A 22031-nucleotide genomic window follows, 5' to 3' on the forward strand; every position below is an offset into this window, starting at 1 on the left:
AAATTTAGGCGAATATACAGATTTATATTTAAAATGTGATGTACTATTACTAGCAGATAGTTTTGAAAAATTCAGAAAAATTAGCTTAGCAACCTATTGCTTAGATCCGTGCTATTATGTTTCTTCACCTTCTTTAAGTTGGGATGCAATGCTTTTGCATACCAATGTAAAATTAGACCTTATAACTGATGTGGAGATGTATCAAATGATTGAAAAAGGTATACGAGGTGGTCTAGCTCAGTGTTCTTTAAGGTATGCTAAAGCTAACAATAAATATATGTCTGACTATGATATCAACAAATCAAGTAACTTTTTGGTATATTTAGACTGTGTGAACCTGTATGGTTATGCAATGATGATGAAACTTCCTACAAGTAATTTTAAATTTTTGAACAAAGACCAAATTGAGACTTTTGAAATTGATTCTATTACTGTTGATAGTAACATTGGTTATATACTTGAAGTAGATCTTAGTTATCCATCTGAAATACATGACGCTCACTCAGATTTACCATTTGCTGCTGAAAAATTCACACCTTTTGGTCATAGAAATGCCAAGCTTATTGCAAATTTATACGACAAATGTTCCTATGTTATTCACTACATCCATTTAAAAGAATGTCTTAAAAACGGTCTAAAATTGTTAAAAATTCATAGAATTCTATCATTTGAACAAAAAGAATTTTTGAAACCATATATTGAATTGAATACCTCTTTGAGGCAAAAAGCAGAGTCTGAATTTGAAAAAGACTTTTTCAAAAAACAAAATAATGCTATTTTTGGTAAAACCATAGAAAATAAAAGAAAACAAGTAAATGTAAAACTTGTTAATACATGGACAGATAAGAATAATAAGACAAACAGGATTATTGGAGCAGAAAAGTATGTAAGTGCGCCTAACTTTAAATGTTTGTCGATATTTACAGATAATTTGGTTGCAATCCAATTAGAACAAACGAAATTAATTTTGGATAGACCAATTTATGTGGGGTTTACTGTTTTAGAGTTAGCTAAAACACATTTATATAACTTTCACTATTCTATAATGAAACCATTATATAAAGAAAATATTGAACTTTGTTATACTGATACTGATAGCTTACTATATCGCATATATACTGATGATTTTTATTCAGACATGAAAAAGAATATTAAGTTTTTCGATACCAGCAATTTTAGCGATAAAAATGTTTACAATATCCCTCAAGCAAATATGAAAATTCCGGGGTTTTTTAAAGATGAGATGGGTGGAGATGTTATTGTTGAATTTGTTGGCTTACGAGCAAAATTGTATTGTATTGAATCACAAAAAATGTCTATTAAAAAGGCAAAAGGAGTGACAACATCTGTTACCAAAAGGTTGGATATAGATAAATACAAAAATGTGTTATACTACAATCAATCAGTCAGAAAGAATATGTGTGTTATTAGATCTAAAAATCATAATGTATATACCCAAAAAATTAATAAGTTAGTTTTAAATAGTGAAGATGATAAAAGACAAATTTTAAAGAAGCAATTTAAAACGTTGCCGTGGGGGCACTACAGTACAATTTTTTAGTTGTTAATTTGTACAAGATTTTATGTTATTCATTACTGTGCAATTTTGATTGTTCATGTATGCATGCAAATATTGAAATAAATATTTACTACTCATCATCACTGTCATTTTATTATTTTACCTTTTAGTTTTTTATTTTTATATTTATCGAGATCAATAACTTGAGTTATAGTGATATCATAGCAGGTGATAATGTTTGCTTACTGACCTTTACGTTTGTTTATATAGACCTTCAATTTCAACATTATATCCTTATCACCTTGGTCAAGAAATGAAAATGCAGTAAGCAAACATTAAGCAAAATTAAAAAAAACCTTTACATTGAAGGGAATCGAACCCTTGAAATATTTGAAAAAACTTGATTGTACTACCTAATATTTACATGGAATACGTTAATATTATTAGGTACTTAGTACAATCATAATGTTTTCAATTAATAGTTTAAAATTTAAAAAAACAATTTTATTCTTTTAACTACGTTTATTTCATAAATAATGAATTCATGCTACAGCTCCTTACTCTATAAAACACTATTTTTATAAACAAAAAAATATGATGATATTTAAAAATAAGCAAATTACATTTCAACAATAGTTCACATTTATATGGAGTGAGTAATTTTTGACATTATTTTACCTATCAAATTTTCTGTAGCATCCATAACTTCATCGTAATTATCCTTGACTACATACTGTGCACTAACACTAGGAGTATCACCATTTATATTTTCATCTTGTTCTCCTCCATTTAGTCCATAAATATTTATTTTTATTAAATGAAGCCGTCTTCCAGTTGCTTTGCGAATAACATAGGATGTTGATGTAGAAGTTGGGGGTGAAACAGGCTTCAATAGTGATAAACTGCATTTTTTCTTTTTTTTCATCTCCTTACTAGATGCTTGAACTGGTTCTGCTGCTTGTTTTTGAGCTAAATCCTCGCAAAGTCTCTGAAATTCAGTTTCCGCGAACCCGTTTACATCTTGTGCGTAGTAAAAAGGATTTGTTAGATTTTCGTTGGGTAAGATAGGAGTCGACATAATTCTGAAACAAAAAGAAAAATAATTAATAAATAACGGTAAAAAAATACATGCTTTATTAAAAGTCAGCACATTGTTATAAAATAATTATAATAACTTACCAAGTAAAATACTCGATATTTATTATGATAAAATTATGAGCGCGGCTACTGTTTTCTTCGGGAGCTGTAGCAGGAATGAAGCTTTAATAAATAATAATTAATCTAATACTGTCTTGCGATCTAAAACGATGTAATTTGAGCAAAACGAAAACATAATGCTTTAGTGACACAGCATCACATTCCAAGTTTTTCCCGAGAGCTGTAACAGGAATGAACATGCATCGATAGTAAAATCTTATATAATCTTGTATTCTCAAATGGGTAATTTGAGCAAAGTGAAAACAAATCTTTAGTGACACAGCAACGCATTCCGAGTTTACACGTGTATGGTGTCATTTCTTTAAATTGGTTATTAACATTATGTTACATTTTAGTTATAAAATTATATAGAATATAATGTGAAGACTTTATAACAGGATTTTATCTTTTTTAACAGAAAACACAATGAAGTTGATCAAACAACCAGTAACATTGGAAATTAACAATTTAAATATAGAAGCGTCATCAATCCAAAAAAGGCATAGTTTGCTATTGCCCGATACGATTCGCTGTATAATATGTGGACCGTCAAATTGTGGCAAAACAAACACAATGTTAAGCTTAATACTACATCAAAATGGTCTCAAGTTTCAAAATGTTTACCTATATTCTAAAACAACATTTCAACCAAAATATTGTTTTTTGAATAAAGTTTTAAGCATGGTTCCAGCTGTTAAGCTCTTTACCTTCAAAGATGATAAAGAGGTTATTCCTCCTACTGAAGCCTTGAAAAATTCTGTATTTATTTTTGATGATGTTACTTGCGAGAACCAAGTAAATATCCGAGATTATTTTTCAATGGGTAGACATAAGAACATCGACTGTTTTTATTTGACTCAAACATATTCTAAGATACCAAAACAATTAATTCGAGATAACGTAAATTTTTTAATAATTTTTAAACAAGATGATATAAATTTGAAACACATCTATAACGAACATGTCAATTCTGACATGACTTGGTCAGACTTCAAAAAATTATGTTCAGATATATGGAAAGATCCATACACATGTTTAATAATTAACAAAGATTGTGAATTAAATAACGGTAGATATAGAAAATCTTTCGACGTTTTTGTAAAATTTTGAATGAAATTATTTAAACAGATTGTAATTTAAAATTAGTTTCATTTTAATTTTTACTACATAGTTCAATGGTTGTGTAAAATAATTAAAAAAAGAAATGGAAACAAGTTTGAAAAAAGAGTTAATTAAATCAGTAAAGGCTATTAAAAGTAAAGTAAAAAGATTACGTGATGAAGATGAAGAGTTAGAACTGAGGCGGAAAAAAATATTTAAACCACTGTCTGATCCTTTGAAAGAAATTGTTACACTAAATAAATATGCTACAAACAAATCTTATCACGAAACTAATTGTAACAACGCAAGTGTTGAAAATAATCAATCGCCTGAAATTCCAAATATAAACTCAAAACAAGATGGTGATATTGAAATTACTCACAACGATAATAACTTTGAAGAAAATCCGAAAAAACAAGAGGAAATGTCTGAACCTTTGGAATTTCTAAATGATGAAGTCAACATTTCCGAAACACTGGCAGACAATGATCTGTTTGGCGAGCAAAGCAATGTATCTATACCATTTGGTATACGTCGCATTAACAAAAAATTGATGATAGGAAATACCCCCGTCAAATTTTCAACTGTAGATGATATGTCTTCAAACAAATTAACTTTTATTACTATTGATGATAAAAGTTATGAACTAACTGCTGGTTTAATAGAACTTTTATTAAGAAATAAACCAAACTTGAATAAAGTAACTGAAAGTGATAAAATCACATATAAAGATATCTTAATTAGTACTAGTGCTCATAAAAGGGATTACAATCCTGCTAATCAAATTAAAGGTGACAAAGGAAAAAAATATTCTCAAATCATCAAACCATTATTTTATGAAAAGGATATGTGTGAAACAAACAAATTAAAGTACGGTGGTAGGCTACCAGTTTTAAAGAAATACAAAACTGATACTGATCTCATCTATTGGGATGATCCTAATGAGTTAATTGAAAGATTAAGATTGATTATTGCGTCCAGAGACGCTGGCAACACTAATCATGATAATGAAATTCTTTCGATTATTGAAGAGTTAAAAGAAGCGGGTATAATAAAAGAATAAAAGAAAGCACATTTATGGAGCGTGTTCAGTATTGATAAGCAGGTTGAACATGAAAGTTGATAAGTTTGGACATCATGTTAATAAGATGCGAAGAATGAAAGGAGTGTTATTAGAATGCGCTTTGAAGTGTACAAACAATAATTTGGATGCTCAGCATAAAAGAGTAAAAAATCTTGCGCAGCCGGTAGATTCTAACGATTGTGTTACAAAAGAATACGTTGATGTTTTGGCAGAGAATCTTTCAAAAAAAATATCATCAATTAATCAGTTTATTACAGAAATAAATATTAAAGTAAGTAATTTGATCGAAATCACCGAGGCTAGTAAAGTAAAACATGAGCAAAAACAGCGTCGTAAATGAAATACATAAAAATGCAAGAGTAAACTTCCCTCGTCGACATGTTGTCATGAGAGATATAGACGATTTATGGCAAGCTGACTTGATTGATATGAAATCTCTTTCGAAACAAAATTCAGGTTATAAATATATTTTAGTTGTAATTGATACATTCTCAAAATATGCTTGGGCATTTCCACTAAAGTTTAAAAATAAAGATCAGGTCTCTAAAGCGTTTGAATCTATATTAAAGAAAGGACGTATTCCAAAAAACCTTCAAACAGATTTTGGAACTGAGTTTTACAACGAAAATTTTAAAAAGATAGTCAAAAAGTTTAACATCAATCATTATTCTACATATTCCACTAAAAAAGCTTCTATAGTTGAAAGACTTATAAGAACTTTAAAAAATAAAATGTATAAACAATTCAGTTTCCAAGGAAACTACACTTGGACTAAAGGTGTGCTAGAAGAAATAGTTGAAAATTATAACACCTCTAAACATAGAACGATCGGTTTATCCCCTAACGCAGTTAATGAAAATAATAAGAAACTTATACTTCAAAGATTTAATGTAGGAAAACAGTTAAAAATCCTTAAGAAGAGAAATTTAAAAGTTGGAGATTTTGTGCGGATTAGTAAGTATAAAGGTGTTTTTGAAAAAGGTTACACTCCTAATTGGTCCACCGAAATATTCCGTATTAAAAAAGTACAGAAAACGAATCCTGTTACTTACCTTATAGAAGATGCTAAACATCAGCCAATTTTGGGCTCATTTTATGCAGAAGAACTTCAAAAAACAGAAAATCCTAATGTCTATCTTATTGAAAAAGTTTTAAAAAGAAAAGGAAACAAGATATTTGTAAAGTGGTTAGGATTTCCATCGAGTGAAAATAGTTGGATAGATAGAACGAATATTTTATAACTAACCAGTTCCCAATTTATTTATTGTTATTTAAGTGATAGTATAGTTATTTTACATTCATTGTAATAAAAGTAATGAAAGAGAGCAGTATTCTCAATTGGTTTATAAATCATTTACCATTTGAACTTCATCTACCTGGATATAATTACTGTGGTGCTGGTACAAAATTGTATAAAAGGCTTGCACGGGGAGATCAAGGTGTAAATAAATTGGATGAATATTGTAAACAACACGATATTGCATACGACTTGTCAACTTCATTAAGTGATCGTCATAAGGCTGATAAAATATTGATGAAAAGGGCTAAGCAACGTGCTTTAGCATCTGATGCAACTTTGGGAGAAAAGATAGCAGCAAATTTAGTTAATAAAGCTATGATAGCTAAATTGTATACCGGGTCGGGACTGACTAGTAAAGCCAACAATTCTAAAACAGTGTCGCCAAAAAAATCCGCTTCAGGCACTGGTTTGAAAAAACACTTTAAACATGTTGTTGCTCATGCAAAAAAGCATGTGCAAAAAATGAAACCCAAATGTAAGAAAATGGCTATAGAATTAGCCATAGCAGCGGCTAAAGAATTGACTAAAGACTCGTCAATAAAACTTCCTCGAATTATACCAATTCCAAAAACTGGTGGAGTACTTCCTTTGATACCTATTTTTGCCGGATTATCTGCTGCGGGTAGCTTAGCTGGTGGTGCTGCAGGAATCGCTAAAGTTATAAATGATTTGAAAGACGCTAAAAAACGTTTTACAGAATTAAAGAGGCATCATGAAAAAATGGAAACCCTCCATATAGGCAAAGGTTTACATATCAAACCGCATAGAGGTAGTTTAGGAATTTACATTTCAAATGAAAAAAACTAAGAGAAAGGCTACCCAAACGAGCGCTCACCAATATCGACATCATCAACCATTCGCAAGACATTCCTTACTTTCGAGGGGTGTTTATGAGAGATGAGATGCCAAAACATCCTTTTCGAAAAGAATGTGGTATAGTTAATTTGGATAGCTCCAATAATCCTGGCTCTCATTGGGTAGCCTATGCAAAAGTAAATAATGAAATTCAATACTTTGACAGCTATGGAAATTTAAAACCACCTAAAGAGTTAATTCAATATTTAGGAACTGGTATGAGTTATAATTACAAAAATTTTCAAGGTAGTCATCCTTATAACTGCGGTCATCTATGTATAAAGTTTTTAAGAAGTTTTTGGAATACACAAAATAAAATGTATAAATAGTTCAGTGAAATCAGTAAATATTTAGTTTACGATCATGTCTGTAACAATCACTATTACCGGGCACAAATCTGTGTTGGAATCATTTTTTCAACCTCCTCTTATTCTCGATGGTGAATATGAATGCGGTTTATTATATTTTTCTGCTCTGAACTCAATACCAAACATAAATCATAGCAATAACATATTTGCATATGCTGATGAATGTAAATATTTAAAAATTCCATATGGTACTTATGATTTATATGACATAAGAGAATATCTTGCGAGTAAGTTAGACAACTGTGAAATTGAAATAAAACCAAATAATAATACTTTAACATGCTCGCTTTTTTGTTCCAAAACTGTACATTTTGACGTAGAAAACAGTTTAGGACGCTTACTTGGTTTCCCAAATGTAAAACTTGAAGCAAATAAATGGCATGAGTCTGTTAATCCAGTTAACATTCTTCCCTTGTCTGTCATCAGGATCGAATGTGATCTTATATTCGGATCATTTAATAATGGGTTTGCATCACATATTATTCATGAATTTATTCCTAACGTTCCTCCAGGATATCGATATATAGAAATTCCAAAAAATATTATTTATCTTCCTGTTAATAAGAGTAATATATCATCCATAACTGTTAAAATCATTGACGAAAACGGTAACAATATTGATTTTAGAGAAGAAAATATCCAACTGAGACTTCATTTACGTAGAGCAAAATGATAGTGTTTAATAAAACACTTGGATATGAGGTGAAAAGAATCAATCATTTGCCTGCTACTAAAGCGCGTACACGTATTAAAGCAAATCGTAATATTGTAACAAAAAGAAACAAAGATTTTCTCCGATCACTCGGATTCAAAGTATGAATATTCTAAATATTAATAACACCCCAGTATTCGATAATTCTATCGAAAGTTATGAGATCCACACGTACAATCCATACAATAACAGCTTTAAAGAAAATGATGAAATTCGCATTCCAATACATCAGCAAGACATATACATATTACCATGTAATAGTTCAATTTATGTTGAAGGCTTTGCCACAGTGACTGGAAAAGATCAATCGGGGAAAGAAATAAAGAAACCTGTAAATTTTACTAATAACCCTGTTATGTTTCTATTTCAAGACATAAGGTATGAAATGAACGGTATTGAAATAGATCGCGTAAGAAACCCTGGAATAACCACAACATTAAAATCATACATATCGATGAATGAGGGGGATAGCAAAGTCGCAGCATTGTGGGGTTGGCAAATGGATGGTTTTAAAATGACAGAGGGATATTTTAATGCTGTTATACCATTGAATAAAATAATGGGATTTGCTGAGGATTATAATAAAATTATTATAAACTGTAAACATGAACTTATTCTGAATAGAAGTAATAGTAATTTAAATAGTGTAACAATTCACAAGGATGATAATATAGATATAGAAGTACGAACAATTCAGTGGCGTGTGCCGCATATAAAAGTTTCGGATCGTGAAAGACTCTCACTACTTAAGTATTTAGAAAAAGACAAACCTATTCAAATAGCATTCAGAAATTGGGATTTATATGAATATCCTTTACTTCCTAAAACTACAAAACATTCGTGGTCAATTAAAACTACTTCTCAACTTGAAAAGCCTCGATATGTTATTTTTGGTCTACAAACTAATAGGAAAAACAGTAAGACTAATGATAGTTCTATATTTGATCATTGCAAATTAACAAATGTAACACTGTTTTTAAATTCACAGTATTACCCATACGATTCACTTAATTTGAAATTTGATGAAAATAAATACAGTATATTATACGAAATGTACACTCAATTTCGTCAGTCTTATTATAATCTTCCTGTTGACCCGTTGTTTGATCTGATCACATTTAAAGAAAAGGCACCACTGTTTGTAATTGACTGTTCAAGACAAAACGAGAATTTAAAGACAGGACCTGTAGACGTACGTTTGGAAATTGAAAGTTCGCAAGATATCCCGGATAAAACATCAGCATATTGTCTTATAATAAACGATCGCCTCTTTGAATATAAACCCTTAAGTAATATTGTTCGCAAGTTGTCATGAGTGTCATCATTGATGTACAAGGATTCAAGACGGATTCCAATGAGTTTATAGTAAAAGAAATAGCTATATTGTGTAATAACCATATCCAGACTTATTTAATCAAGCCACCATACCCATTTTATAATTTAACGAAAACGGAAAGAAAACAAGTTTGTTGGATAGAAAAAAACAGAGGAATACATTGGAAAGAAGGTTTTATTTCATACTTAAACTACAAAGATTATGTAAACATGAATAATTATTTAAATAATAAACGTGTTTATGCTAAAGGTGTAGAAAAAGTGCAGTGGATATCGAAAATGTTTGGTTGCGATAGTGTTTATAATTTGGAAGATAAATCTTGCCCTAGCTTATTAAGTTTGTATGAACAATACGAAACGAATAGTGATGTGTTTAGTTGTTTATACCATCCTTCAATATGTGCATTAAAAAACGTGCTTGTTTTAAGAAAATGGTGTCTCGATAATAAAATTTTCTAAAAAATATATATCTAGTAGTTTTTATTTACTTTCCTTTTGTTAAGGGTTGATTAGTAATATAAGTATGACTAGCAAAGTATAGTCAATATTTTTATTAGTTGTTGATTAATACGACTTTAGTTTATTCATGTACATGGTCTAAGAAAGTCATTCCTTTTCAAAAACTCAAAGTAATCATCATAATTATAAACAAATAAAAATGATATTAAAAGTTAATGATTTAGTTGACGTTGTTATTGTAAAATGGAATTTGTGTGGGCTGCATGATGTACATATATTAAACTATAAGGAATACGATGGTATTCTGATATCAACGATCTCAAAGAAATCCAACATTTATTATCAAGGTCTTAAAGTTTCCGCACGCGTATTAAGAATAAATAATAAGTATGTTGACTTGATACCATCAGCTGATTAATGTGTAACTAAAACCGTCTGATTATCATAAATAACCTTATAAAGCTGAGTCATTAGGATTTATCTAAAATTGACACATTAAAAGTAATTTGTTGAACGATTTAAAATAAACGATTACTTATATAAATCCAAATAATTCTAAAATGAGATGTCAATAGCGATAAGTAGGCTATCCAAGAATAATATCACCATTGAATCATCTTCGAGGAGTTTGTGACAACCTGATCATTCTCTTGTTACTGATTATATTTAACATCGATCGTGAAATTGGAAGTTGTAGCTCACGTCTATACGATGCGCGGCGCGGTGCAGCTACACCGCTAGACGCGCCGCGCTTTATCTAGAGACGTGAGCTACAACTCCCAATTTTACCCTACTGGAGTCTTTTTGAATCTCGAATTTTTATACTACCATTGTCTGCGATTTTGTCCGCTGGTATTTACTTAAATGACTTTTCTTCCACAGGAACTAGACGTGAATGCAATCTCCATAATGCCATCTCCCTCAGTGCCTTTTATCATGAGGTTTAAAAAACAGACAGACACAATTTCATACATGTTGTGTTACATATTAAGTAATAATAAAAAATTAGATATATAAATAAGGAATAGTAAAACAATCACTCAAAAGCCTGTATGTGTCTCAATTACAATTAAAAATTATTTATTTCTGTAACTTCAGTAGTTAAGGTAATTTTTTTACAGTAAATTAATTAAAGGGCAGACATTATGGAGCATACAGCAATATTACAATTGCTCAGCAAATATACCATAATGCATGTATGATAGTATGATTATGAAGTGTGTAAAGAGCTCATTAAGTATATTATGCTGTTTTCTGCACGCTAGTTACCTAAACAGTTTCCTGCAATCACATTTAAGTAATTATGAACCACTTATCTACCCATTAAGATTGCACTGTGATTTTCTATTGTAAATAGAATTTACAGTAAATATATTGTATGAAGATTGCAACTGAAAATACATATCAATTTTGTATATACAGATACACTATAAGTATCTAGATAAATAAGTACATAACTATATTTTAGTGAATTGTAGCATAAAAACTAGACTATCATACATGACCCTTGAGATATGAGGTAATTATATTAATTTTTCAGAATAAGAATTTTTATTTGTATTGCTTTTTATCTATATGGGGCAGCTGGTTACTAGGTAATATAATAAAAAACCTTGTTCAATTTACAGCACAAATTGAGTTATTTGTTTTCAGAATTCACTGATATAAGAGTTTAATGTTAGAGGCTCATTTGGCTTATCCACCCTAAAACAGCCATCCTAGGAAGCACCTATACTCGTACTCAAGTGTCTATCCATCCGGGATGGTGAATTTATATATTAAGTATTTTTAGTGTAGCTTGGATACACTGCTAACGTTTCAGAGTATACACCCTAGGATGGTTGATTCAGGGTGGATAAACCGAATAGGTCAATTCAGATACCAATCCAAAAAAAAAAGTTTCTCAAGTAGCACCCTATACTTTCCTAATAAGTATTACTTCACTGATAAAATTATTTTCTTTGGCCAATTTTCTGCTATGTTAAGATTTAGTGACAGAAGAAAATTGGTCCATTTATGTGTGATGGTAATATAATGAGTGCACAAACAAAAGTGGTCCAATCTGAATATGAAGCATATGACTGTTCATTGTACAAAAACAAATCTCAGCCAGGATTTTGCATTTAATACTTAGTCTATGACCTGCATAAACTACCATATTGCAGCTTCAGGTTAGACTACTCGTTTTGCGCACACTGTTAAAGTCTGTACCAGGGTTGGCACAAGTATTTTAAACATGTTTTTATTAATGAAATAGTTTTAAACATTTTTTTTATTAACTGTTTTTTGTCCAACCCTATAATCTGTACCCTTTCATAAGTTAACCATGTTGTTTCAAAACATTAATAAAATTTGCAGTTTGTTAAATGTTATACTTGCTCCTAAATTCATGTAACACTTTTCACTATTTTATTTTTAATGTTGTGAAACAATGTTTAACCACTGTATGGGTCCACTGAAACAATCTCCAAAATATGAAGAATGAGATGAATAAAATTAATAATAATAATTACTTAATTATTGCTTAATATTATGAGTGATATATACCTGATGTTTAGGAATCTTTGAGCAAACTCGCTTTGATGTAGAGGCACCAGACGGAGGGGGTGGTGGGATACCAACACCCTTTGAGGACTGGAGTCTTGTCTTAACCACTTCTAGAGGACAAGTTACTACTGCACCCGCAGTGCCAGCAATCCTAGAACAAAGTTTTTTTTAAAAAAAGATTTTAATGAGAAAATTTCTTAAGAGGTAAATGGGCACTTTAGTATGGAAACCATACCCAAGACGGCCGCTGCTGCCACAAGTGAATGTAAGAGTATTATTCAAATACGGCTCTGATCTACACTGACATAGGTCATGTTGGTGTGGGTCATGGGAATCATGAAAAAATTCAAATAATTTTTGTACCATGAAAGAAAAATTTATTGTTTAATAACTTATTGTTTAATAACTTTCCCCCAATTGATTTTGAATCAAATATTCATATATATCCAGAAAGGTAACAATATTATCTTTGACTAGCGACCCGCCCCGGCTTCGCACGGGTGGACACTACCACGAAAAATCCTATCTATTTTCCGGGATAAAATATAGCCTATATGGATTCCGAAGAATCCCTCTAAGTAATGGTAAAAGAAATTTTGAAATCGGTCCAGTAGTTTTTGAGTCTATTCAATACAAACATACAAAAATACAAAGGTTTCTTCTTTATAATATTACTATGATTTAAAACTATTTTGCTGGCCGCATCTTCTTGGAAAGTGAGTCCAAAATGAAATATTTAAGAATTCACTGATATCCTAACATTTGGCATGTACATTTTCTTTATAATGTTGTTATAAGCTCCCATTTCTAGGAGGTAAAATTGAACAATACATAATGTCCTAAAATATGGTATTTAAGTGCCTTGGCCAAATAGTTTTTCAGGCTTGCCAAGATAAGAACTTACAAGGTGCATAGAAAATGTTTAGAAAAGGTTTTGTTCAATGAAAGAACAGTTGAAGAGTGACTTTCCATTGCATCTTAAATGAAGGCTCAAGGACATGTGCGTTCTACCAACGCTCACATACCTACCTAATGGTGCTCAGACTTGGTCCCTGGTCCACTTTGAAATTACGAAGTTAACTTTAAACTTACAATTAAAAATGTAGATTGTTTTATGAGAATTAATTCACTTCGAATTGACGACAGTTTAGTAATGGAACTACACATCACAAATTGAAAAATAGCCAACTTGCGATTTGTAAACAAGCAGGTACTTATTGCTTACATTATACTTAACCGAGAGCAAGAAGTGAGAGCCAAAGCCCAAACGTAATAAATCTTTAATTGATAACGAGTTTCATATAAATAGCATGCAACCACTGTGTCGTAAACATGGGCTGTGGCCCACATGTGCTATTGCGATGCGAGTTCTTTGAGCGTCTATGAAATCATGCTAATTTACCTTATTGCGTATCAAAAATAAAACTTTAAAAAAGTAAACAAACAATTTACCCGCCAGCTAGTAGATGTATCGCTGTATCCTTCTGAGACATTTTAGAGGCACCGGTTTAATTACATGACTGCAAATTACGTCTAAAAATAAACAAATGCACTATATATACCACCACTTATAGCAACGTCGGCACACTGTTTGTGTTTACTATATTTACGTACACACTTATTCTAGCACGGAATAGTTAATTACACCACAGAGAGAACGAAAGAAATTGATTCGTATTTCAGATTTTAGGAGTATTTTTAATTTCGGATTAAGATCTTCACAAAACCATCACACGATATCAACAACACACGACGTCAGACTTCGGCTTCGGCACTGACTCGACTTCATTCTTCTTTTCATTCAAAATATAGGTTCACGTGCACAATCACACGTTCGCATCGCTCGTCTTTCAGGGCTGATGAATGCACGGAATACTAGTTTTTACAGCACAAGACAAAAGGCATAAAATAAATATTTCACAATCCACACGTCCAATGACAAAATGACAATGACAAACCATTGACAAACACACGGCGTATTACAGATAAAAAATAGTTTACATATTAGGGAGGGATTGAAGGCTTGTTTTGTTTACAAGTTTACAATGTACCAATTTTACAAGCGTCCTACCAATATAAAAGCCAATATAAAAAAAACATTGGTCTTTAAACAAATGCCTTGCCAAATGCCATTTTGATCATTTGCATTGGCGGCATTGGATAATATTTCTATAGACAAAATCAACTGTTTACTGGCCGTAATATATTGTATTGTATGTGGAAATATTTAATTACGTATAACATGACCCTTAAAATTTCTTAAAACAATGAACCTAAAACTAAAAACCTTAAAAAATATAATATAATAACTAAAAAGAAGTTTATATCGGATGTTTATGTTGGAATTTTTTTGTCGCATTTAGTCTGCGAATACGATTCGCAAATGGTCTTTCAATCTAGGGTCTAAAGCGGGTCTAGATTAAAGTCAATTTACTGGCTACCAATCTACGTTCTCAAAGTAAAAAGGAAGTTGGAAGGAAGGAATTGTTTCCTGTTTGTCGCAAGCAGTCGCAAGCATGTGGACCCGTCATTAAGATATGTGATTGTCTATGGATCACAAATTGGACTTGACAACTGTCAATTGAGTTTGCAAGTTGACATTTGTCATGTGTTTGTCATTGTCATAAATGTCACCACAAATCGCCGGTTTGACATTTCGAAGTTCGAACAATTCCGATTCGAATCGAATTCGTTTTTTTGCAAAGTAAATTGTTGCATAATAAATTGTTTTCAATTTCTTCAAATACTATTGGGTAGATAATTTCGCCGGTTGTTGGCAGCTACGCTTGGACTCAAATAACTATGTTCGGCACACGCGGGATTGGCAAGCTAATGTAATTACAAATTAATTAATTATTATAATTTGGTATATTATCTAGTTACGTTCTCTGTATAATGCATAGTAATATAAAGTATATAGGTAACACGGTTTATATTTAAACTAGATAATGGTAAGTATTAAGTTATTAAATATTGCTTGCTAAAATGGTGAAGGAAAACATCCTGAGGAAATCTGCATGCCTGAGAGTTCTTCATATGGTTCTCAAAGGTGTGTGAAGTCTGCCAATCCGCAGTTGGCCAGCGAGGTAGACTAAGGCCAAAGCCTTTCTTAATCTGAGAGGAGACCTGTGCCCTGTAGTGAGCCAGTGTTGGGTTGATTATGATGATGATTGTAAGTATTATATTTAAATATGTAAAATAGAATAATTATAATTAATTAATAATTTCAGCTTTGTAACCACCTTCCCCTAGAAACAAGTTGCTAAACTGTTCATTTGATACTTTTATCGTAGTTATTTTAGGTACCTAAATACAAATTATTAAGACATTGGTTGCTTCAAATTAAAAGTGAATAGGAATTCTAGGCATGCAATGCTCCACCTTAGGGCTAGCGCATACTGATCAGCAAAATGTTCGAGCAATTTTCATTGATAAATTAACCAATTCACAAATAAAATAGAGGTTGAAATAGTGTGTAATAGAAAATCCACAAGGAATTATCTGTTGTAGGCTATTTTGAACTTTATTAGTTGATTTAATTTATTATCAATTAAAATTGCTTGATTATTTTTGTACCCTGTTTGTGCTGACTCTACATTATCACTTTCTAGTGTGATAAACCCATGTTTGAATAAATAAAAAATGTATGTCTATATTATCACTTTCTATAATAATCCATATTTGATTAAAAAAAATGTGTTAACAGTCGAACTGCAGGCGCATCTCGGCAGAAGCACACCCTACCAGAACTGCCATATGACTACAATGCACTGGAGCCAGTCATCAGCAGGGAAATCATGAGCTTGCACCACAGCAAACATCATGCCACCTACGTTAACAACTTGAACGCAGCTGAGGAGAAACTGGCACAAGCTCAAGCTAAAGGTTGTTTATATTTTATACTAGCTTATTTTAAAATAGACTACACAAATTTTAAAACCCCTATTTTACCCTTCTACTATTATATTTTGATAATTCAACCCCTATTTATTAGAGGGTTGAATTATCAATAATCCTTTCAGGGCAGTCTTTTTTTAAAAAAAAAAAAACAGCAAGCAAACAAACAGACAATTATGTCTACGTCATAATAGCTCTCTGCATGCCAAATTTCAGCTAAACCTGTCAAGTAGTTAGAGCTGTGAGTTGATAGATCAGTCAGTCAGCTACTTGTTTTATATATATAGATAAATATTCATTCACTTACAAACTCTACACAATATATTATACTCCTAAAGTATTTTGATTGTTTTTTTTTTTGACAGTAGGCAGCATAATATATATTGCAATTTTAGTTTAAGTGCAATTCTAGAATCTTGCAAATAGAGTGGAAAAAAGAAACTATAAACCGAGAGATGTATTGCTGAACCTTGGCCTCTTGTAGGCACTTCCACACACCACAGCTGAATCAGTAGCTCCCTGGACTTTGATGTCATCTGTCGACCTAGTGGGGTGTCCATTTCAATGTCCTTGGAACCTTGGGCTTGGGACCCCAAAATCTATCAGTTTTTAAACTATGTGCCATGCCCATTGTCATTTGAGCATTGCAAAAAAGGAATAGTCTTATAAGTATTTAATTTGTCTTTTATTATCTTAACAGCAGTAGATACAAACACTGTACTCTCCTTGTTGAGCGCTATAAAGTTTAATGGCGGAGGGCATATCAATCATGCTATATTCTGGCTGAATCTCTCTCCATGCCAGTCTGAGCCTTCCTGTGAACTGTGTCAAGCAATTAATCAGTAATTTTGTTTATTAACTTATTGTCTTAAAATTGTATTAGTTATTTTTTTAGTTAGAAAGTACTAACAGTTTTATCAGTAGTGCTTTCATATCTAGCACTCACAACTCAGTTAAGCAGATAGGTATATCTATACCATTTAATTGAGCTGGTTTGTGGGGTATGGTGTGGGTGACAGTGTGACTAATTCTGATGTACACAATTTCTAAACTAAAATTACAGGTCTGAATGTATTACCTGCTATCCCTTTCATTATGCTCGCTATGTAAAAGAATAGAACTGGACTTCGTCTGTATTGGGGTTAGCTGGCGGGCGTGCTCTGCCTCTTTGGAGTGTTTTTTTTTTGTTAAAACTGACTAGAAAGCGCTCGAAGGGGGTGCCGTGCTTATGTCGGCGAGCGCAGGCACAGACGGGGTCCATACTTGTATAGTTTAACTAACTTGTTACAAATAATTACAAACTTGACATTGGCTAATCTTTGTAAAGCCAGACGAGAGAAAAAAAAAAGCATAGAACTCAATTTAGACTTGTCAATTTAGTTTAGTTTGGTTCAGTTTAGATATACAATAGAATTAACCACACTGACGTTGAGCGCCTTGATTTTTACATCAGCTGCCCATCTGCAACCTGTACCCTACTTCACAAGCTGTATCGGGAAAACATGTACCTATAGCTTCATTTATTGTAAGCTATTATAAATTAGCAAATAGAATAGTGAAAATATTTAATGTAGGTATGTAGTTCACAGATTTTAATAAGTATAATTATGAAATACCCTCAAAAATAAAATAAAAATATAAACTTCCAATAAAATATTCCAATTTATTTCTATAATACGACTTTTAAAATAATTTCCAATTTTAACAAAATATTTTTTTGTTGTGTGAACAATCTTCAGGTGACATCTCAACAATCATCAACTTGGCTCCAGCCCTCAAGTTCAATGGGGGTGGACATATCAACCACACCATCTTCTGGCAGAATCTGTCTTCTAGCGGTGGTAGTCCATCTGGTGCACTTGATCAAGCTATTAAGAAGTAATTATCTCAATATGTTGATGTTTTCATCCTGAGCTCCATAATTTTTGTCTCTTATGTACCTACTTTTACTAACTTTGGTTTAACATGGTCACGTTTCACCCTATGATAACCTAATACCCCTTTTGATCCATACTTTTTGTTAACTGTTAATGTTGACATGAAAAAATATATGTTACTTATTACTTTTTATTCATAACCTCTTAATAATTTTGCGTTGTTTTCTTTTTTGATTATTTCATACACTTCTTCATATTTCTAATGTTCCCAAAAGTCGGTAATAGATTTCAAACTTTCTTAATTTTTTTGTTTTTTGTGCGATTGTTTTTAAGTTTTGCAAACATTTGAAATAAAATATTTCTACCAATATTTATAGTCCTAGTAACTACTAGTAGCTTATTCTAGAAAATATTATTTTTTGATAGAATGACTTATATAATTTAGTTATTGAGTACCTATTATAAAAAATAATTAAATTAGTTGGTTAGGTCTTTTTATTTATTTTTGGTATAAATAGACTCAACCTTATCATTTAATATACATTTACATTGTACATAGAAATTAAACTAGATTGCTTTTTTCTAACTATTATTATAATTGTTAATTTATTATATCAATTGTGATGCAATATTTAATTTGAAATGTGGTTAAATTACAGAGATTTTGGATCAATGGAAAACATGAAGAATCAACTAGCTGCAGCATCGGTGGGCGTTCAGGGATCAGGATGGGGCTGGCTTGGATACAATAAGCAGATGAAGAAATTGCAAATTGCTACTTGCCAAAACCAAGATCCTTTGGAACCTACGACAGGTTAGCTTTCTGATTTTTTTAGCCACGGACAGCTATGCAACTTTGCCCGGTTCAGTTCAGTTTACAATCTAAGTTCTACGATTTGACTGGACGTAAGGCAGCTCGCGACGCAGTTGGTAAGACACTTTCCAGCTGTTCAAGCGATACTATGTATTTTATTAATGTAGACAAAGTTTAAAACGCTCTGTAACTGAAACTGCTCGCTGTTGCCTTGCCAGCCGCTGCTAAGGCTGCCATATCAGTGACTTTTGAGCCTAAGTGGTACAGAATCCATACGAATCCATACTTAATATTATAAATGCGAAAGTGTGTCTGTCTGTCTGTTTATCTGCTACCTTTTCGCGGCCCAACAGTTTAACCAATTCTGATGAAATTTGGTACAGGGTTAGCTTATATCCCGGGGACGGACATAGACATACTTTTTATTCCGGAAAATCAAAGAGTTCCCACGGGATTCCCAAGAACCCATCCACTTAACCGATTTGTATGAAATTTGGTACTAAATATATAATATATATAATTTAATTTCCTATATCTAAGCTTCTATTGTTCCAGGTATTGTACCTCTATTCGGAATCGACGTTTGGGAACACGCATACTATCTTCAATACAAGAACGTCCGCGCTGATTACGTCAAAGCAATATTCGACGTCGCTAACTGGAAGGATATTTCAGCGCGATACGAAAAAGCCATTAAGTAGATCAGTACCAATAAAAACTGCATTTTATATATATTCTTGCAAAGCAAAGACTTGAACGCTGTAACCACAGGTTAAGATGTAGACTCTAGAAAGTTACTTGTGATGCCTTGTTAAGACAAATCGTAATATAATTATTATGCCCCCAAAGTATGAATTTTATTTTCCATATCTTAGAATTTAGAAAACTTATAATTTAGAAAGACAGGCAGGTACTTAGGTATATTGACTCTTTATGAATCCTCTAAGTAAAAGCAAACAAAATCCATTTAATATTTTGGGAGTTATAATGAGGCCTAAGAAAGAAGATGTACATAAAACCAAAATATCTTTATTCTGCTGAAATCATGGTAGTTAGGTAGAATTTGATGTCTGGGAAAAAATAAATAAATAATTTACTGAGAAGACGTATTTTCCCACGATTTTTAACCCCCGACCCAAAAAGAGGGGTGTTATGAGTTTGACGTGTGTATCTGTGTATCTGTCTGTGCCATCGTAGCTCCTAAACTAATGAACCGATTTTAATTTGTTTTTTTTTTGTTTGAAAGGTGGCTTGATCGAGAATGTTCTTAGCTATAATCCAAGAAAATCGGTTCAGCCGTTTAAAAGTTATCAGCTCTTTTCTAGTTATTACTGTAACCTTCACTTGTCGGGGGTGTTATAAATTTTTAATTTACACTTGTTGAACTTATATTATAATGTGGGCATAGAGGTATTCACAGCAATATCTCACACAGTGTCAGTTGCTTCAGGCCCTACAAAATATTATACTTATTATATTTATAGGTATTTATTTGTTTCACAGTTTTCGTGAAACGAAACGCAGTAACTAGAAACGTCAAAAGGAAAAGAGATTGTCATGTTGATTGATTGCTGTCATCATTCATCAAATTGTCATCATTTTTTTGTGGTAGTGTTACGATTGCTGCTGAAAATAAATAAATATTCTGGATTATTTTGATTGTATTGCGGTTTAAACTTTGCTACAGTGTTTATCAAGACCAGTTCCAGCCCCTTATGATCTGGTAAGTAAAGATTTCAGTTTGTTTCTTTGTGAAAAAGTACCACTTCAGTACGTCATGTTAGTGTTATTGATTTTTCAGAAAAGTCCTATGTAAGATAGTAAACTAGACAAGGGTTTGTATTTAACTCTACGTAATATGAACTAAAGTATGACTTAAAAAAGAATATAGATCTCACATACGACAATTTGCTTACGTTTCATACAATATTCTGTCAGCGTAAGAAGCAGTTTTTTTTATTTAGTAAATTAGGTAAAACCCTTCGTGCTTGAAGGTCGTGTTTCAATTATGAAGCAACTGTGTTAAGAGGCTGAATTTCAAGCCAAAATTGCTTCACAAATTTCAATAAGAACAAAGAAAACAAGTTATACTTAGTACCTAGGTTTTAGGTACTAAGTATAAAGTAGACATAGAAAGTGTCTGCTTTGTTACCTTTTCACGGCTCTTCCGTTTAATCCATTTTGACGAAATTGAGTACAGTGATAGCTTCTATCCAAAGACGGACATAGCCTACCTACTTTTTATTCTGGAAAATAAAATAAAATAAAATCGTCTAGCCATTCATAAACTCAACAAAACATAGCTTTTTTGTCTTTAGATGTTATTATAAAAATTATAAATAAGATATCAATTTAATTATCAATTCTACTTAAACATATAACTCTGCAAGTCATGCACATTTAAAATGGTGCCAAAGACTTATTCTGTGTTGACCAGCCAGGCCAGCCATTGGTTTTTCCTTCAATTAATTTTGCAACGAAGCAAAGGATCGATATGATTTTATGGATGAGTTTGAGTATACTTAAAAGCCTGGAGAGTGACAGGCTACTTTTTCATCATCAACATCATGATCAACCCATTTCCGCCCCACTACTGAGTACGGGTCTCCTCTCAGAATGAGAAGGGTTTAGGCCATAGTCTGCCACGCGGGCCCAATGCGGATTGGCAGACTTCGCACACCTTTGAGTACATGGAGAACTCTCAGGCATGCAGGTTTCCTCACAATGTTTTCCTTCACCGTTAATAGGGTGCACATAGGGTTTTATTTTATAGAGAGAACCTAGGAAGGATTTCCCGACATTCCAGCTAAGCAATGGATATTTACTGTGAAATCCTTGACACGGTTGACCTGCCTCAAAATCAAATTGATGAATGCAATTAGGGCCATGTTTCGACCTATAACTCACCCCTATACTAAAAATGCAGTGCTTACATGCAACATACAAAGATATGTGTCAGTTATAGG

General features: G+C 32.0%; 3 protein-coding genes across 22 annotated transcripts in view; 2 read left to right on the plus strand and 1 right to left on the minus strand.

The window, feature by feature from the left end:
* The window catches only part of LOC123873795 (mitochondrial carrier protein Rim2), a 44935-nt gene extending 30535 nt beyond the window's left edge, over positions 1-14400 (minus strand). The window contains exons 1-3 of one of the 3 annotated variants that reach the window (XM_045918854.1): positions 14092-14400; positions 13930-14010; positions 12478-12628 (exon numbers count right to left, since the gene is read on the minus strand). In XM_045918854.1, the coding sequence (XP_045774810.1) occupies positions 12478-12628; positions 13930-13970 (192 nt within the window). In that variant the 5' untranslated portion in view covers positions 13971-14010; positions 14092-14400. Of the gene's footprint in view, positions 1-12477; positions 12629-13929 lie in introns of all 3 variants that reach the window. The other 2 variants (XM_045918855.1, XM_045918852.1) reach the window with 2 other exon arrangements.
* A 704-nt stretch (positions 14401-15104) lies between these two features.
* LOC123873801 (superoxide dismutase [Mn], mitochondrial) lies at positions 15105-19913 on the plus strand. Its single transcript, XM_045918861.1, has 5 exons — positions 15105-15311; positions 16184-16362; positions 18114-18252; positions 18911-19065; positions 19621-19913. The coding sequence occupies exons 1-5, from the start codon at positions 15280-15282 to the stop codon at positions 19764-19766; spliced, it is 651 nt and encodes a 216-aa protein (XP_045774817.1). The 5' UTR covers positions 15105-15279; the 3' UTR covers positions 19767-19913.
* Positions 19914-20620: 707 nt separating this feature from the next.
* LOC123873790 (kinesin-like protein unc-104) overlaps positions 20621-22031 on the plus strand; it is a 114468-nt gene continuing 113057 nt past the window's right edge. For 5 of the 18 annotated variants that reach the window (XM_045918830.1, XM_045918827.1, XM_045918832.1 and 2 more), the window contains exon 1: positions 20623-20788. The gene's annotated coding sequence lies outside the window, so the exon portion shown is untranslated. Of the gene's footprint in view, positions 20789-22031 lie in introns of all 18 variants that reach the window. The other 13 variants (XM_045918818.1, XM_045918823.1, XM_045918826.1 and 10 more) reach the window with 6 other exon arrangements.

Source organism: Maniola jurtina, chromosome 17, assembly GCF_905333055.1.
Source record: "Maniola jurtina chromosome 17, ilManJurt1.1, whole genome shotgun sequence".
Taxonomy (NCBI): Eukaryota; Metazoa; Arthropoda; class Insecta; order Lepidoptera; family Nymphalidae; genus Maniola; species Maniola jurtina.

Excerpts from the sequence above, each read along its gene's own strand:
- LOC123873801 (XM_045918861.1), top strand. The coding sequence starts at position 15,280 with ATGTTCGGCACACGCGGGATTGGCAAGCTAAT. Across the intron at positions 15,312-16,183 it reads CGCGGGATTGGCAAGCTAAT|TCGAACTGCAGGCGCATCTC; the intron begins GTAATTACAAAT and ends ATGTGTTAACAG. Across the intron at positions 18,253-18,910 it reads CTTGATCAAGCTATTAAGAA|AGATTTTGGATCAATGGAAA; the intron begins GTAATTATCTCA and ends GTTAAATTACAG.